This window comes from Thalassophryne amazonica, chromosome 14 (genome assembly GCF_902500255.1).
Source record: "Thalassophryne amazonica chromosome 14, fThaAma1.1, whole genome shotgun sequence".
Taxonomy (NCBI): Eukaryota; Metazoa; Chordata; class Actinopteri; order Batrachoidiformes; family Batrachoididae; genus Thalassophryne; species Thalassophryne amazonica.
Genome location: NC_047116.1, coordinates 75985506 through 76002724, shown reverse-complemented (window position 1 = coordinate 76002724; position 17219 = coordinate 75985506). Strand labels below are relative to the sequence as shown.

General features: G+C 42.6%; 1 protein-coding gene across 1 annotated transcript; it reads left to right on the top strand.

Annotated features, from left to right (window-relative positions):
* Nucleotides 1–188: 188 nt before the first annotated feature.
* Nucleotides 189–16488, top strand: LOC117524441. The gene is made up of 4 exons (XM_034186228.1): nt 189–226; nt 10531–12088; nt 13651–13880; nt 15430–16488. The coding sequence occupies exons 2-4, from the start codon at nt 10594–10596 to the stop codon at nt 16171–16173; spliced, it is 2469 nt and encodes an 822-aa protein (XP_034042119.1). The 5' UTR covers nt 189–226; nt 10531–10593; the 3' UTR covers nt 16174–16488.
* Nucleotides 16489–17219: the final 731 nt, after the last annotated feature.

Here is a 17219-nt window from a genome sequence, read left to right as displayed (position 1 = left end):
ACGCAAATAGGGGGTCCCTAATTGCAAATAATGACTGCAATCACAGCAAATACTGTATGTGCATGCAATCAGAGTTTGAATGGGGATCGAACTGTAGTCAGTTTACAGTCTCATAGCAACAGCCAACAAACGGGGAAAAAAAAACCCTGCGACAGAGGGAGGGCTTATAGGCTGATGTACAAAACAAGAGAGGAGGGAGATGCTGTGAAGACAAGCAAGGCATCAGGTAATTGCACCACTCTAACTTGGCTTCAGGTAAGAATTAGTTAATGGTGAGCTTTTGACATTCAACAAAACAGCTTTACATTTTATGCTTTTACCAAAATTTAGTTTTTTTTTTTACCAAAATTTTGAGTTTTCCTTGTTTGAATCTTGGGTTGACATTTGACCACAAGTTTAACCAGGATATTCCAACAGTTTGAAAAGCACCATGTTCTGATGGGTATTATGTTTTGTATATTTTTGTGCTTTATCAGTGACATTGACTTATTGACTAATAGTTTTTCTTATTGATCTAGTTATCAGAAGAACAAGCACTCATACGATGAGTAACTGGACCCCCTCATCTATAATGTAGTTTGGTAATGTGAGTCCTGGTGTGGAACACAAAGAGACTGATTTGGCACAGTGTCTTCTGTTACAGCAAGTGTTGTTTCCACATGTGCTGCTCTTGCTTTATTTTTATCCTGGCTTTAACTATACCTTCTTGTCTGCCAAATTGATTGTCTTCTTTATTTGAAACACAAACAAACAAACAAACAAAAAACTCAGAGCCACACAACTCACAGTTAGACTTGTCCTGAGGAGATCCAGAGGTTAGTTTTTGGCCACTCTTGATCACTGAGGATCGAGTATCACATATACAGTATAAGAGGCTGATTCACACCTGATGCTTTTGTTTGTTTACTCCAGTAGTTATAAATTTTTATTTCATCTTAACACACAGCTTTGCATAGTCATTTTAAAACTGGCACAATCAGCAGGAAAAGCAAAAGTGGGTCTGGGCACTTACTAGACAGGAGTACTGTTAAATATGAACATGGAAAGTGTTGGGGTACTTCCTCCATGTTGGTCTCATGATGGTGCTCTGCACAGTGAGTGGTCCTACGTCTTCACTCCGTAGAACTATGACAATGGATCTGCATCCCCTAAGAGTAAAACTGTGATTTATGATGGTTTCATTTTTGTGAAACAGCTGTTTTCTGTTGATGGATCCCAGATCCTCTCATAATATACACAAAAGACAGACACATTTTAATGCTGCTTCTCTGCAGTTCTTTTTCTGCGTTATGAATAAAACAACAAAAGGGATTGATCTGAAGTAACATTTTTTGACACTTGGACTCTCTCCCACTCTTGCCCTGACTCTCAGTGCTTCTGGCCGTTTGCCGACATTTGAAATGCTAATAGATATTTTAGGTGGAAAATCTAACTTTCTTCACTTTCCGGGCTAGTTGTTCCTACTTTGACAGATTCAGCAGCAGACTTCTTTCACGTTGACTCGATTAAAAGGTGGCTGCTCACTGAGCCATGCAGACAATGGTCATGTTGCAGAGGCAGCGGAAGCAAATGAATGAATTGGTCTGATGTGGCTCATATGTCACCGGCATCACAAGAGCTGAGGAAGATGATGTAAGTCCTGTTTAGGCTCTGAAGTCCATTGGTGATGTGTTATCTCTGGATAACACAATGTGAAGCAGATGAAAGTCTATGACAACCCCTAGAAGGGATACCAGTCTATTGCAGATTAATTACCCAGCCAGGGCTGGTGCCTATTTACAACTGAGTGGACTGGGACAATTAGATATGCACAATTTAGGTAGCTTGACCATGAATCAAACCTAGGTCTATATATTATGTAGTAGCCCAACTCATCCTACTGAGCCACCTACAACAAGTGTGGGGTCCAGGGGAAATTTCATACTCATTTGTTTTTGTAAACTGTATGTATCATTAAATAAATGTTACAGCTAAGATGATGATCAAAATTCACATACATTATGTCACCCAACCAACAGCAGAATGACCATGTACATCAGGGGTGGGCAATCATGTGCCATAAAGGGCCGAGACACTGGTGATTTCATTGACAACCAGGTGTTTATGTTCAGAGCAGAAGCTCATCAGCAACCCACCTGCTGAGGTGATTGGTTACATGGAAAACCTGCAGTGTCTCGGCCCTCAATGCCCACCCCTGATGTACATGTAACAGCCCAGTCAGGTGAGCTGCGCAGTAAATGTCAGAACTGCGCTGCACCGTGCACAGCTGAACGGGTTGTCAATGGGATGCTGAGCATCAAGTGCCATGTTTGACTGTGACATAAAATAAGTATAAAAGACAAAAAATAAAAGATGTCAGGTTGAATCTGCATTCTACTTGGACTCCAAACACAAAAACACTCATGCACACATACATACACACGGATCAGCTCCCGCTGGAGTGGAGCACATGATCTGAGTTAACACACACTTAAGGGGAAAACTTCAGTACTGACAAAACTGGCCAGCGTAGCAGTTTTGTTTTATTTATTTTATTTGAAATTTTCCTGGAGAAGCGCTGCATAAAAGCAGTGCCAAAGGAGTTGACGTTGAAGTTGACCTTTGTCATGTTCTGCAGCAATGAGTGCACCTCCTTGATATTCCCTTTTTTCACCACTTCTTGGAAAACTCTGCGGTGCAGAACATGTTGACACGTCTGCCTGGCTCATGATTGTGACTCAGCTGGAAGGCGTTGTAATCCTGCCTGTGCCCTAAAGCTGATAATAATTGTCTTTGCCTGTCGAGTGTCTCTACTCAATGTCACAGGTGGGTTAAGAGCAGTCTTTAATATCTTTAATGTGAGCTTTTTTGAGTAGCACAGTTCCTGCAAGAATGTGATCTTACTTTCACCTCTGCCGGTAATAATGGCTGTGGGTGTGCATGTCAGTGATCAAATATCTGTCATAATCTAATCACACATGGTTTACATGTAATCGGTTCATGGGTTGGTCTTAAGGAGCAGACAACAGCACCCTCCCCCGCCTGCTTGCCCACTCTTGCACTGTTGGTAGTCCACCTAGATTCGGGAGCTGCTGCACTCCGAATAGCGTGAATCATTCGAGCCGGCTTCATACGTCATTCGTACACAGCTGTACAAATATCTGTCCAGTACGAATGCAGCTTCATTTGTGTTTATCTAATTTGTGTGATTTGTACACCATTTGTGCTCCAGTGTGATGGGGCCCTTAACATTGTTGACTCACAGTGAGAAGGTGAGAATAATTCATAGTGTTAAATGATTTCTTCAGCATTATAGCAACCACCTGGATAGCAACCACTGAAGCAGACAACCAGTCCAACCCCACTTCTGGAAATTAGGCATCTGTCTTAAAGTGTCCCAATTATTGCTCATCATATTTATCCTAAATTTAATTTACTTTGGGGAAATGTGTTGTTTGGTTCCATTAGGTAAAGTGAAACTGAAATGATGGCAGAAGAATGTAGGAATGTGTTTAGCAACAAAAACTTCCATCAGTACTGCATAAACCTTTTAAACCCTTTGCAACATCTGTGCTTCAAACACTGCTCCAAAATATGCATCAAAAGAAAGGCATCACATGCTGTACGGCCACCTGCTGAGTAATGCCACCTACTGGATGCTTCAGAAATCTCCCTAATAACAAATTCTGAATTTTACATTTAAAGGCTACAGTCAGTGCACGTACTGTGCATGCAGTAGCATGTACACTGCTTGCTAATTCTTGCTTGCTAATTTTGATGAGAGTTCGTAAACAGAAACACATTACACCTATACTCCATAACCTTCACTGGCTCCCCATCACCTACAGAATCCATTTTAAGATCCCTCTCATCACCCACCAATACATCCATGGCAATGCCCCCACATACCTTCAATCAATCAATCAATCAATCAATTTTATTTATATAGCGCCAAATCACAACAAACAGTTGCCCGAAGGCGCTTTCTATTATAAGGCAAGGCCATACAATAATTACGTAAAAACCCCAACGGTCAAAACGACCCCCTGTGAGCAAGCACTTGGCGACAGTGGGAAGGAAAAACTCCCTTTTAACAGGAAGAAACCAACAGCAGAACCAGGCTCAGGGAGGGGCAGTCTTCTGCTGGGACTGGTTGGGGCTGAGGGAGAGAACAGGGAAAAAGACATGCTGTGGAGGGGAGCAGAGATCAATCACTAATGATTAAATGCAGAGTGGTGCATACAGAGCAAAAAGAGAAAGAAACACTCAGTGCATCATGGGAACCCCCCAGCAGTCTAAGTCTATAGCAGCATAACTAAGGGATGGTTCAGGATCACCTGATCCAGCCCTAACTATAAGCTTTAGCAAAAAGGAAAGTTTTAAGCCTAATCTTAAAAGTAGAGAGGGTGTCTGTCTCCCTGATCTGAATTGGGAGCTGGTTCCACAGGAGAGGAGCCTGAAAGCTGAAGGCTCTGCCTCCCATTCTACTCTTACAAACCTTAGGAACTACAGGTAAGCTTGCAGTCTGAGAGCGAAGCGCTCTATTGGGGTGATATGGTACTATGAGGTCCCTAAGATAAGATGAGACCTGATTATTCAAAACCTTATAAGTAAGAAGAAGAATTTTAAATTCTATTCTAGAATTAACAGGAAGCCAATGAAGAGAGGCCAATATGGGTGAGATATGCTCTCTCCTTCTAGTCCCTGTTAGTACTCTAGCTGCAGCATTTTGAATTAACTGAAGGCTTTTCAGTGAACTTTTAGGACAACCTGATAATAATGAATTACAATAGTCCAGCCTAGAGGAAATAAATGCATGAATTAGTTTTTCAGCTTCACTCTGAGACAAGACCTTTCTAATTTTAGAGATATTGTGTAAATGCAAAAAAGCAGTCCTATATATTTGTTTAATATGCGCTTTGAATGACATATCCTGATCAAAAATGACTCCAAGATTTCTCACAGTATTACTAGAGGTCAGGGTAATGCCATCCAGAGTAAGGATCTGGTTAGACACCATGTTTCTAAGATTTGTGGGGCCAAGTACAATAACTTCAGTTTTATCTGAGTTTAAAAGCAGGAAATTAGAGGTCATCCATGTCTTTATGTCTGTAAGACAATCCTGCAGTTTAGCTAATTGGTGTGTGTCCTCTGGCTTCATGGATAGATAAAGCTGGGTATCATCTGCGTAACAATGAAAATTTAAGCAATGCCGTCTAATAATACTGCCTAAGGGAAGCATGTATAAAGTGAATAAAATTGGTCCTAGCACAGAACCTTGTGGAACTCCATAATTAACCTTAGTCTGTGAAGAAGATTCCCCATTTACATGAACAAATTGTAATCTATTAGATAAATATGATTCAAACCACCGCAGCGCAGTGCCTTTAATACCTATGGCATGCTCTAATCTCTGTAATCTCTGTAACCTTCACTAATGCTGTTTCTGTACTATGATGAATTCTAAAACCTGACTGAAACTCTTCAAATAGACTATTCCTCTGCAGATGATCAGTTAGCTGTTTTACAACTACCCTTTCAAGAATTTCTGAGAGAAAAGGAAGGTTGGAGATTGGCCTATAATTAGCTAAGATAGCTGGGTCAAGTGATGGCTTTTTAAGTAATGGTTTAATTACTGCCACCTTAAAAGCCTGTGGTACATAGCCAACTAATAAAGATAGATTGATCATATTTAAGATCGAAGCATTAAATAATGGTAGGGCTTCCTTGAGCAGCCTGGTAGGAATGGGGTCTAATAGACATGTTGATGGTTTGGATGAAGTAACTAATGAAAATAACTCAGACAGAAAATCACTGAAAGCAGCCAAAGATAACGATACGTCTTTGGGATGGTTATGAGTAATTTTTTCTATAATAGTTAAAATTTTATTAGCAAAGAAAGTCATGAAGTCATTACTAGTTAAAGTTAAAGGAATACTCGGCTCAATAGAGCTCTGACTCTTTGTCAGCCTGGCTACAGTGCTGAAAAAAACCTGGGGTTGTTATTTTCTTCAATTAGTGATCAGTAGTAAGATGTCCTAGCTTTACGGAGGGCTTTTTTATAGAGCAACAGACTCTTTTTCAAGGCTAAGTGAAGATCTTCTAAATTAGTGAGACACCATTTCCTCTCCAATTTACGGGTTATCGGCTTTAAGCTGCGAGTTTGTGAGTTATACCACGGAGTAAGGCACTTCCGATTTACAGCTCTCTTTTTCAGAGGAGCTACAGCATCCAGAGTTGTCTTCAATGAGGATGTAAAACTATTGACGAGATACTCTATCTCACTTACAGAGTTTAGGTAGCTACTCTGCACTGTGTTGGTATATGGCATTAGAGAACATAAAGAAGGAATCATATCCTTAAATCTAGTTACAGCGCTTTCTGAAAGACTTCTAGTGTAATGAAACTTATTCCCCACTGCTGGGTAGTCCATCAGAGTAAATGTAAATGTTATTAAGAAATGATCAGACAGAAGGGAGTTTTCAGGGAATACTGTTAAGTCTTCAATTTCCATACCATAAGTCAGAACAAGATCTAAGATATGATTAAAGTGGTGGGTGGACTCATTTACATTTTGAGCAAAGCCAGCTGAGTCTAATAATAGATTAAATGCAGTGTTGAGGCTGTCATTCTCAGCATCTGTGTGGATGTTAAAATCGCCCACTATAATTATCTTATCTGAGCTAAGCACTAAGTCAGACAAAAGGTCTGAAAATTCACAGAGAAACCCACAGTAACGACCAGGTGGACGATAGATAACAAATAAAACTGGTTTTTGGGACTTCCAATTTGGATGGACAAGACTAAGAGTCAAGCTTTCAAATGAATTAAAGCTCTGTCTGGGTTTTTGATTAATTAATAAGCTGGAATGGAAGATTGCTGCTAATCCTCCGCCTCGGCCCGTGCTACGAGCATCATGACAGTTAGTGTGACTCGGGGGTGTTGACTCATTTAAACTAACATATTCATCCTGCTGTAACCAGGTTTCTGTAAGGCAGAATAAATCAATATGTTGATCAATTATTATATCATTTACTAACAGGGACTTAGAAGAGAGAGACCTAATGTTTAATAGACCACATTTAACTGTTTTAGTCTGTGGTGCAGTTGAAGGTGCTATATTATTTTTTCTTTTTCAATTTTTATGCTTAAATAGATTTTTGCTGGTTATTACCTTAAAGCCCTCTTTACTCTTCACACATCCTCCCATTCCGTCCATTCATGTAACACTCTCCTCTGTCCCCCTCGCACCAAACTTCACACCATGGGAGACAGGGGCTTCTGTTCAGCTGCTTCTCATGTTTGGAACTCCCTCCCTGATCATCTGAGGGCTCCACAAACTGCTGAAGCTTTTAAAGATATACCTGTTTAGACAGGCCTATCACAGGTCTCAATAATTTCAATCTGGTTACATCTTAGTCTTTTTATTCCATTTATTATTTTATTTTGGATTTATTCTATTCTGCTGACTGTTTTTATTTTAAGATTTTCTCTTTTTTTTAAACTGTTTATCCTTGGTTTTATTTGTTTATTTATTCTTCCTGTACCACCTTGAGATTTTTATTAATGAAAGGTGCATTGTAAATGAAAATTATTATCATTATTGAAAGATATTTTTAATGCAAATGGTGTCTTAATGATTATATCTCCAGAGATGTTTCACTTACTTACTCATGTTCAACCGCTTATTCCAATTAAGGGTCATGGGGGGGAGCTTATAAGGATGTTTCATGTGTACTATAGACTTGTTCAGAATTTCACCATAGCACCATACCATTGTAGCGTGGGTTGATCAGGGGATAAGGAACTGGCGTGTCAATAACTAGACCTGGATTCAAATCCTGGTAATTTACATTTATATAGCACCAAATCATAGCAAACCTGGTGACCTCCAACACTCACTGGATCAGTTCACAGCCAAGTGTGAAGCGGCTGGGATGAGGATCAGCACCTCAAAATCTGAGTCCATGGTTTTCAGCAGAAAACCGATGTATTGCCTACTCCGGGTAGGGAATCCGGTCTTTCCCCAAGTGAAGGAGTTCAAGTACCTTGGGGTCTTGTTCACATGTGAGGGGACGATGGAGCATGAGATTGGCTGGAGAATCGGTGCAGCAGGGGCGATATTGCATTCACTCTACCGTACTCTTGTGACGAAAAGGGAGCTGAGCCAAAAGGCAAAGCTCTTGATCTACTGGTCAATCTTCGTTCCTACTCTCACCTGTGTTCATGAGGGTTGGGTCATGACCGAAAGAACTAGACTGCGGGTACAAGCACCAGAAATGGGCTTCCTCAGGAGGGTGGCTGGTGTCTCCCTTAGAGATTGGGTGAGAAGATTGGTCATCTGTGGGGAGCTTGGAGTAGAGTCGCTGCTCCTTCGCATTGAAAGGAACCAGCTGCGGTGGTTTGGGCATCTGGTAAGGATGCCTCCTGGGCGCCTCCCTAAGGAGGTGTTCCAGACACGTCCATCTGGTAGGAGGCCCCGGGGAAGACCCAGGACTAGGTGGAGAGATTATATCTCCACACTGGCATGGGAACGCCTTGGGATCCCCCAGTCAGAGGTGGTCAATATGGCATGGGAAAGGGAAGTCTGGGGTCCCCTGCTGGAGCTGTTTCTCCCCGCGACCCGAACCTGGAAAAGCGGTTGAAGATGAGAGTGATGAGAAATCACAGCAAAGCTGCCTCAAGTCACTTCACACAAGTAAGGTCTAACCTTACCAACCTATAGAGCAAGCGCACAGGTGACAGTGGTAAAAACTCCCTCTGATGATATTGAGGAAGAAACCTCAGGCAGACCAGGCTCAGAGGAGTGACCCACTGCTTAGACCATTCTAACAGTTACAAGGTTTTTTCAAAGTTTTATAGAGCTGAAGAAAGAGAAAACAGGAATTTAATGCATCTGCTGCATCAGCTTCAGGCATGGCATCTCGCGGTCAGTCTAGCATCCCATTGTCTACAGACACCACTCCGACGCATTTCTCTCCACACCTCAGACAGAGAATAAAAAGAGCAGAATCAGTCGGTCAGAAAAAACACACCTAAGGTATAATTCATCAACATTAAATCAACAGGAAAGCAGAGATAAAAAATAAGGCGATCCCTGACTGCTAGCCCTAAGCTTCACTAACAGACCCAGAATTTAGATAAAGTTGAGGCTATTGAGATAGCATGGTGTCTCATGCTACCTGCCTGTGAAACTGGAAAAGACACTTAGGCCAAATCCCAATTCTCTCCCTTGCCCTTGCCATATTGTCCTTCCCCTTGCCACTTTGTCGTTGACAGAGAGGAGGAGTATAGGAGCCTAGTGATGGCCTTTACTGCCTGGTGCCACACAAACCACCTACAGCTCAACATCTCGAAGACAAAGGAGCTGGTCATTGACTTTGGGAAGTCCAGACCAAGTCTGGATTGAGGGAGCTGAGGTGGAGGCTGTGGATTCCTACAAATACCTCGGGCTGTGGCTGGACAGCAAACTGGACTTGACAACCCACACCAACTATCTGTACAAGAAGGGACAGAGCAGGCTGTACTTTCTGAAGAGGTTGCAGTCGTTTGACATCTGCAGGAAACTCCTGTGGATGTTCTACCAGTCCGTAGTAGCCAGCGTCCTCTTTTACACTACAATGTGCTGGGCTGGCAGAACATCCAAGAAGGACACATCCAGGCTGGACAAACTGATCAGGCAGGCTGGCTCTGTGGTTGGCATGAAACTGGACTCTTTGGTGACGGTGGCAGAGAACACTGGAGAAACTGCTGGACATTATGGACGATGCCAGTCACCCTCTGCACACCGTCATCAGCAACCAGAGGAGCCTCTTCAGCCACATTCTGCTCCTTCCCAAGTGCAGGACCAACAGACTGAAAAACTCCTTTGTTCCTCAGGCCATCAGAATGTACAACTCCCCAGTCAGGGAGGAGGAGTAACAGGAAGACCGCGGTCGGGAATGAGAGGAACAGTAGTAGCTCGTAAACCAGTATGTCTGGTATTTATATTGTGCATTTGTATTGCAAACTGTTTTTCTTTTTTCACTTTTGATGCTCTGTGTGGTTCTTACCCTGTGTGCTAATATACAATGTTGCTGGAACCTCAATTTCCCTGAGGGAGTCCTCCCAAGTGATCAATAAAGTTCTATTTAATCTAATCTAATCTTCATGTTGTACTGAAGAAGTAAGCTGGCTTCTGGAGATATACACGGGCACCAATGGGCCTCAGGGCCTATAAAGGACTTACTCCACCAGAATGTTGTACTTTTTACACATGCAGAAGGAAGCTTTCTTTCCATTTACCTCGATCAGTTTTTTAGCTTGCCCCAAAATTGCGTGGATTGTCATAAAAGGCATTATCTTCTATGTTGGTTCACACAGCTAGACATAAATTCGGAGAAATGAATGCTGACATTGTCTTCTCATATTCACCTTTCAATATCAAAGCCATCTTCAATTTACAGCAAAACTAAATGGTCTTATTCTTGTGTTACTTTCAAAGAAGACTGTATTTAATTCCTGAGTCATGCTGGATGCTTTATCTTTTCTTTATTGTTTCATTGTCTGCAGGAAATCAAAATAAACACTACAAAACCCAAGAAGGGTCATACATCGATAAATCTATACACCACAATGTTTTTGGGAAGTCCTCTGAGTAGCAATACCCCCTCTCCTATCCCAGCCAACAATGCCTGTGTTATTACTGAGTCAGACAGTCCTGTCCCTCCTGTTCTGCCTCAGTCTCTACCATGTTGGGCTACAAAGGCCTGCTCCAACCTTGTCCAGGCAGAGGAAGAGCTGCGTCGTCTCCAAAAGACTCTTTCAACTGAGACACAGTCTGTGATGAGGGGAGTGGAACGGGCCATATTAGGAGCACGTAGAGAAGAGCGACGCCTCATAGAAAGAGTAGAGCAGGATCATAGAGACACCCAGCAGCAACTGGAACAGATACAGCGAGAGAACATGGCAGCAATGAGAGTGAGCCAGTCCCTGTTGATCCAAAAGTACCGAAAAGTTGCCCAGCTTCAGCAACAGATTCAAGAGGTGGTTAAACAGTCAGGTTTGGACCAAATTGGACCCAAACAGAACCTGCTTCTGAAGGAAGTTGCAGAACTCCTCCAGCCCTGGGAAATCTCTTTTTCTTTAAATAAAGTGAACTTCAAGCCCAGCTCTCAGCCCAATGCTGTCACATTTGGAGATATGTGTGTGCAAGAACAAAGCCTTAGCCTGCATGTTGGAGGATGTGGGCTGCAAGACCAAATGTGTCCTCTCCATTCACAGGAAATCCAATATGGGGACACGAGTTGTCAAGGTGCTGGAGAACAGACAGATACTGAACAACAGGGATGGACCTCACCGACAGGTAGGGTGGTCAGAAAGATGAGCCTCTCAGCAGAGAATGAACTGCAATCACAAGAGGGACCAAAGCTCACATTACCGACGATGGGTTGCTGCCTTTCCAAGTTTGAGCAGTCTCACTGGAAATCCTCCCAAGATGATGAACTGGAATCTGCATGCATTGACCTACAAGGAGAGGATATGTTTCAGGGTGTCTCTGCAGCACATACAAACAAGGATACTGAAAGCAAGAATCAGGCATGTCAGATGAACAATAATTTCAAACACTACTCCCCCAGTAATCAGAGGAAACCCCTTCCTGCAGTCTCTGGCCAGAAGTGCTTTCCATCTGAGGTGCGGAAAAACAATCAAGAGCCTGTAAAGCTAAGGCACTACTTCAGTTTAGACCTCCAGCGTGGAGGCAGAGGAAAAGTGAACCATGATTACAATGGAAGACATTTGAAGAACAGCTATAACACTTTAGTAGCTCCAAGAATATCTCACAGAGAACCCTTGACAAGCAAAAGCTGCCTAGACCTTACTTCTGGGGTCCGACCTCACTCTTGCCTCAGCCAGTCCTCTGATGAACACTCTCTTGGGACCCTTGGTGACTCTGGCCGAGCACCATCTCCAACAGACAGCCTTGATTCCAGCTACACTTTCATTATAGGCTCATCTCATGACTACAGCATGAACAGATGCCCTGTGAATTACAGCTGTCATCTCTCCAAGTCTGAGGTGGACTTGACACGCAGGCCTTACCCATTAATCATTGAAGGGACATGTATAGGTGAGCATGCAAGTGTGCATAAACTCTAACTTACAAAATATTACCAGGTCAAGGGTTGCTGAAGCAGTGTGATACCTTCCTACAAATCATAGCATCGGCAGTTATTTGTAAAATATCACTAAAATTATGTTTTCTTGTAAATGCACAAAATTTTGCACAGATTTTTCCCTCTGAGGATACTAAATAGTTAAATCCAATATGGTCACCATGCTGTTCCACAATACCTTCAAAATGCTCTGTGTTTATTACAATACTTTATTACAGCCACAAATTAATTGTTGTTGTCTGTCTAACACAGTGAATCCGTTCCAATCACAAATACATCCATCCACCCAGTTTCTATACCTGCTTACGAGAATTAAGGGTCTGGGGGACTGGAGCCTATCCCAGCAGTCAAAGGCTTAGAATGCGTGAGGCAGCATTCACCATGGACAGGACATCAGTCTGTCGCAGAGCCACACACTAGAGGTGGGCGGATCGATCCTAATATCGATAATATCAATACCAACGCTGGTATTGATACTGAATGATTGTCTTGTAAAAAGATTGATACTCAAGCTTTTTTACTTTCCCGCACGTACTGACTGCTGCGCACGCAGATTCATCAAAGTCTACTGTGTCTGTAAGAGCAGCGCAGCGCTTTGTCACACAACACAGAACAGCGCACCCTCCCCCCTCTGGTCTTTTGTTGTTGCGCCATCACGTGGTTCAGCGGCGCCAGCCAACAGGCATGCAGGTAGGCTCAGCCTGGCCCGCCCACTCAGGGCTCTCCTTGAGTCAGCCCTCTACCTCAGGAGATTTTAAGTTGTGTTGAGTGATATTTTTTTTAAACAAAAATGTTGATTGTGATAATAAAGTATTTTGTTGTCATGTACAATGTTTCGCGAAATTCTATCCTAGGTCTTTTGGATCTATGCAACTTAAATATGAAAAAGTATTGGTATCAGTATTGATATTGGCGATACTGGGCCTGTATTTACTTGGTATCAGATCAATACCAAAATTCCTGGTATCGCCCACCTCTACCACATACTTACACGGACAATTTAAAGTTTCCAGTTTATGTAACCTGCTTGCCTTTGGATGTGGGGAGAAGCCGGAGCACTCGGAGGGAACCCACACAAACACAGGGAGAAAATGCAAATTCCATACAGAAAGGCCCCAGGTGAGAATTGATCCTATGACCTTTTTTGCTGTGAGGCAACAGTGCTAGTCACTAAGCCACCATGCCGCCATCATAAATACACCGATTTAAAAAAAAATGTAACCAATTGATGTTGGTTTCATTTGCTTGAAACCAACATCATGAGATTTGCATGAGGTTGGCATGAGATTTACATTTTAAAATTATATATATCAAACAATGTGCAAAATTTGTTGTTTCTACCATAAGACACACAATCATTTCAGATATCTGCCCTGCTATAGAGGTAGCAATAATTTGCAACACACACACACACACACACACACACACACACACACACACACACACACACACACACACACACACACACACACACACACACACACACACGGTGGCTAAATACTTATCCATTTTACAGATAATTCCAATCAGCAGACAAACAGAGGCAGAGGAGATCCGACCTTGGCAGAATTGGAGGATGAGGATGCAGCCTCATCATTAACAGTGTTCTCCTCAAGAGCAGTTCATTTGATAAGGCAGTTTGGGAAGCAAGGGTCAGGACGTGCCGACCTTACCCTCCCAAGCGGTATCTACTCGACACCACCAGGCCACCTTTTTATAGTGGATTGTGGCAATGCTCGTGTTCAGGTATGTGTGTGTGTGTTTTCTGATTTCTTTCTGATACATACACCGATCGTCCATAACATTGTGGCCAAAGAGAGATGACGTCAACAGTGTTGCCACAGTTACTTTGAAAAAGTAATCCAATTACTGATTACTGATTACTCCTTGAAAAAGTAACTTAGTTACTTTACTGATTACTCAATTGGAAAAGTAACTAAGTTAGATTACTAGTTACTTTTTAGTTACTTTCCCCAGCTGCCGACAACAACCCTCTGCCACCTCAACATGACAATACTTGTTTTGCCAAAACTCACTTTATAGTCACCCTTTCTCGGCTTCAATGAAAATAAATACTTGTTTTATAAAAAGTAAAATAAAGACCTCTTTCTTGACCTCATATTTAACTGTTGACAGCACTGTAACAGTAAAACTTGCAATTTCTAACCTACATTGTTTATAAATGTAACTATTAAATTCATTCTAACATTTTTCTAACATTTAAATTCTCTCTAAACATTTTACTTGTCGAAATTATTATTATTTTAAGTAGTATTAGTAATTGTAGTAAAAAAAGGCTTCAAAACTGGACCTTTAATCTAGGGGTGTTGTGAGGGGGGCACATCCCTGCCCCACGCCCCCATTCCATCTGGATTCGCCCCTGCTTTGGCGTTTGAGCACAAAGAATGGATAACATTTATTTATGCAGAAAACATGACCAGATTTACATCATGTGGTCCTCAGAAAGAGAGTTTAGGTGCATTTGTGTGGAAAATAGTGTTAGTTGTTGACGTGTCGTGGAGGATCAGCTGTTTTTAGCAGCAGATACGGAGCGGCTCGGAGAAAAAAGCATAAAAATGTCTTTGTAAAGCTCAGTGCAGGTGTGCTGGTGAGGACGAGTCGTAGCTGTTGCAGAAAAACGCAGATGAAAAGCTCACAGCTCGCTTAAAGTGGGCAGTTCAGTCGAACCCGACCCCCTGCCCACAGACCAAGTTAATGCTGCTATCGACCCACAATGCAAAAATAATAGTACCACACAGTGACTTGGAGAAGTAATTTTAATCTGATTACTGATTTGGAAAGATTAACGCGTTAGATCACTCGTTACTAAAAAAAGTGGTCAGATTAACGCGTTACCGGCATCACTGGACGTCAATAACACTGATTGCCTCCTTATACTGGCACCTCTTAGCGAATGAGATATAGTATGTATCATGCAGCAAGTTAACATTTTGTCCGCGAAGTTCATGTTTCGGAAGCAGAAAAAATGGGGGATGCACAAATATTTGAGTTACTTTGACATGGGCCACATCGTGATGACTAGATGACTGAGCCAGAGTATCTCCACGACTGTAGCCCTTGTGGGATGTTCCTAGTCTGTAGTGATCAGTACTGACCAAAAGTCATGAAAGGAAGGAAAACCTGTGAATTTGTCCCTGTGAACCCTTGGATGCCCATGATAGCAAAAGCTGGACCAACAAAATATTAGGCAGGTGGTCACAATGTTATTGCTGATCAGCGTATTATTAGTGACTTGAACTTTTCTACGAACTTACTTGTATTTTTAATAACTTAGGTGACTGATTCTCGGGGAAATGTCCTCCAGCAAGTGACCTCACCAGCTTCTGACAACTCCACCAGACGATGCCGCAACTACTTTGATATAGCTGTCAATGCCAAGGGCCTGATTGCACTCAGCTGTGCAGCAGAGCGTGCCTTACTTGTGTTCAGTCGGCATGGTCGCCTGCTCCAGACCTTTGGAGGATCAGGGTTGGCTTCTGCAAAAGATGAATTTGAAGCTCCTAGGGGTGTGACCGTCACCAAGCAGGATGAGTTCTTGGTTGCTGATATCCGTAAAGGATCCCTCATTGCCCTAAAACTTGACCCAAAAACAGGTTCCCGTGTTGAGCGCACAGTGGTGACAGGATTCCATCGCCCTTATTTGGTGGCAACTTGTTTGAGGTCTGGCACAGTTGCTGTGTCAGAAAGGGGCAGTGAAACAGGACGCGTACCTTGCATCAAGGTTTTGGAGCCGGGCTGGAACACAGTGAGGGTCCTGGGTGTATGTGCAGGTATGGGACCAGTCCTGTCCTGCCCCTGGGGCATCTGTATAGATAAAGATGAAAATATTCTGGTTGCAGACTGGGGAGAGCAGCACAGTATCTTGTTATATCCAGCACAGGGAATGGGCTATCCAGTAATTACCCAGGGGCTGAGCAGCCCTCGTGGTCTGACTCTGCTCCCTGATGGTTACTTAGCTGTATCTGACAGTATGCATCACTGCATTAAGATCTATCAGTACAAATCAAGCCAGAACTAGAAATAATATTTATCGAAGCAAGAAGAATGTAACCAGGTAACAACAATCTTTTTTCGCTACATTCACTTTGAATGTCTCTTCAAAAGGCAATAATTCAACCATATGATTGTACTCAGATCTGTAGACATCAAAATTACAGTGCACCACGTCTAAACAATTTCAAAAAGGAAAATAGGTCAATATATATTTTCTAACTGTGTAAAGTGGCTGGGATGAGGATCAGCACCTAGAAATCTGAGGCCATGGCTCTTAACAGGAAAATTATGGTTTGCCTCCTCTGGGTAGGGAATGGGGTCTTGCCCCAAGTGAAGGAGTTCAAGTACTTCGGGGTCTTGTTCACGAGTGAGGGGACAATGGAGAGTGAGATTGGCCGGAGAATCAATGCAGCAGGAGCGGCATTCACTCTGCTGTACTGTTGTGATGAAAAGGGAGCTGACCCAAAAGGCAATTCTCTCGATCTAAATCAAATCAAATCAATTTTATTCATATAGCGCCAAATCACAACAAACAGTCGCCCCAAGGCGCTTTATATTGTAAGGCAAAAGCCATACAATAATTACAGAAAAACCCCAATGGTCAAAACGACCCCCTGTGAGCAAGCACTTGGCGACAATGGGAAGGAAAAACTCCCTTTTAACAGGAAGAAACCTCCAGCAGAACCAGGCTAAGGGAGGGGCAGTCTTCTGCTGGGACTGGTTGGGGCTGAGGGGAGAGAATCTGGAAAAAGACATACTGTGGAAGAGAGCAGAGATCAATCACTAATGATTAAATGCAGAGTGGCGCATACAGAGCAAAAAGAGAAAGAAACACTCAGTGCATCATGGGAACCCCCCAGCAGTCTAAGTCTATAGCAGCATAACTAAGGGATGGTTCAGGTTCACCTGATCCAGCCCTAACTATAAGTTTTAGCAAAAAAGAAACTTTTAAGCCTAATCTTAAAAGTAGAGAGGGTGTCTGTCTCCCTGATCCAAATTGGGAGCTGGTTCCACAGGAGAGGAGCCTAAAAGCTGAAGGCTCTGCCTCCCATTCTACTCTTACAAACCCTA

What these genes read in the sequence shown, in the direction of transcription:
- LOC117524441 (XM_034186228.1), top strand. Translation starts at nt 10,594, where the DNA reads ATGTTTTTGGGAAGTCCTCTGAGTAGCAATACCCCCTCTCCTATCCCA. An exon ending in CATTGAAGGGACATGTATAG is followed by an intron (nt 12,089 to 13,650) that starts GTGAGCATGCAA and finishes TCCATTTTACAG; the next exon opens with ATAATTCCAATCAGCAGACA. An exon ending in GTGGCAATGCTCGTGTTCAG is followed by an intron (nt 13,881 to 15,429) that starts GTATGTGTGTGT and finishes TTAATAACTTAG; the next exon opens with GTGACTGATTCTCGGGGAAA.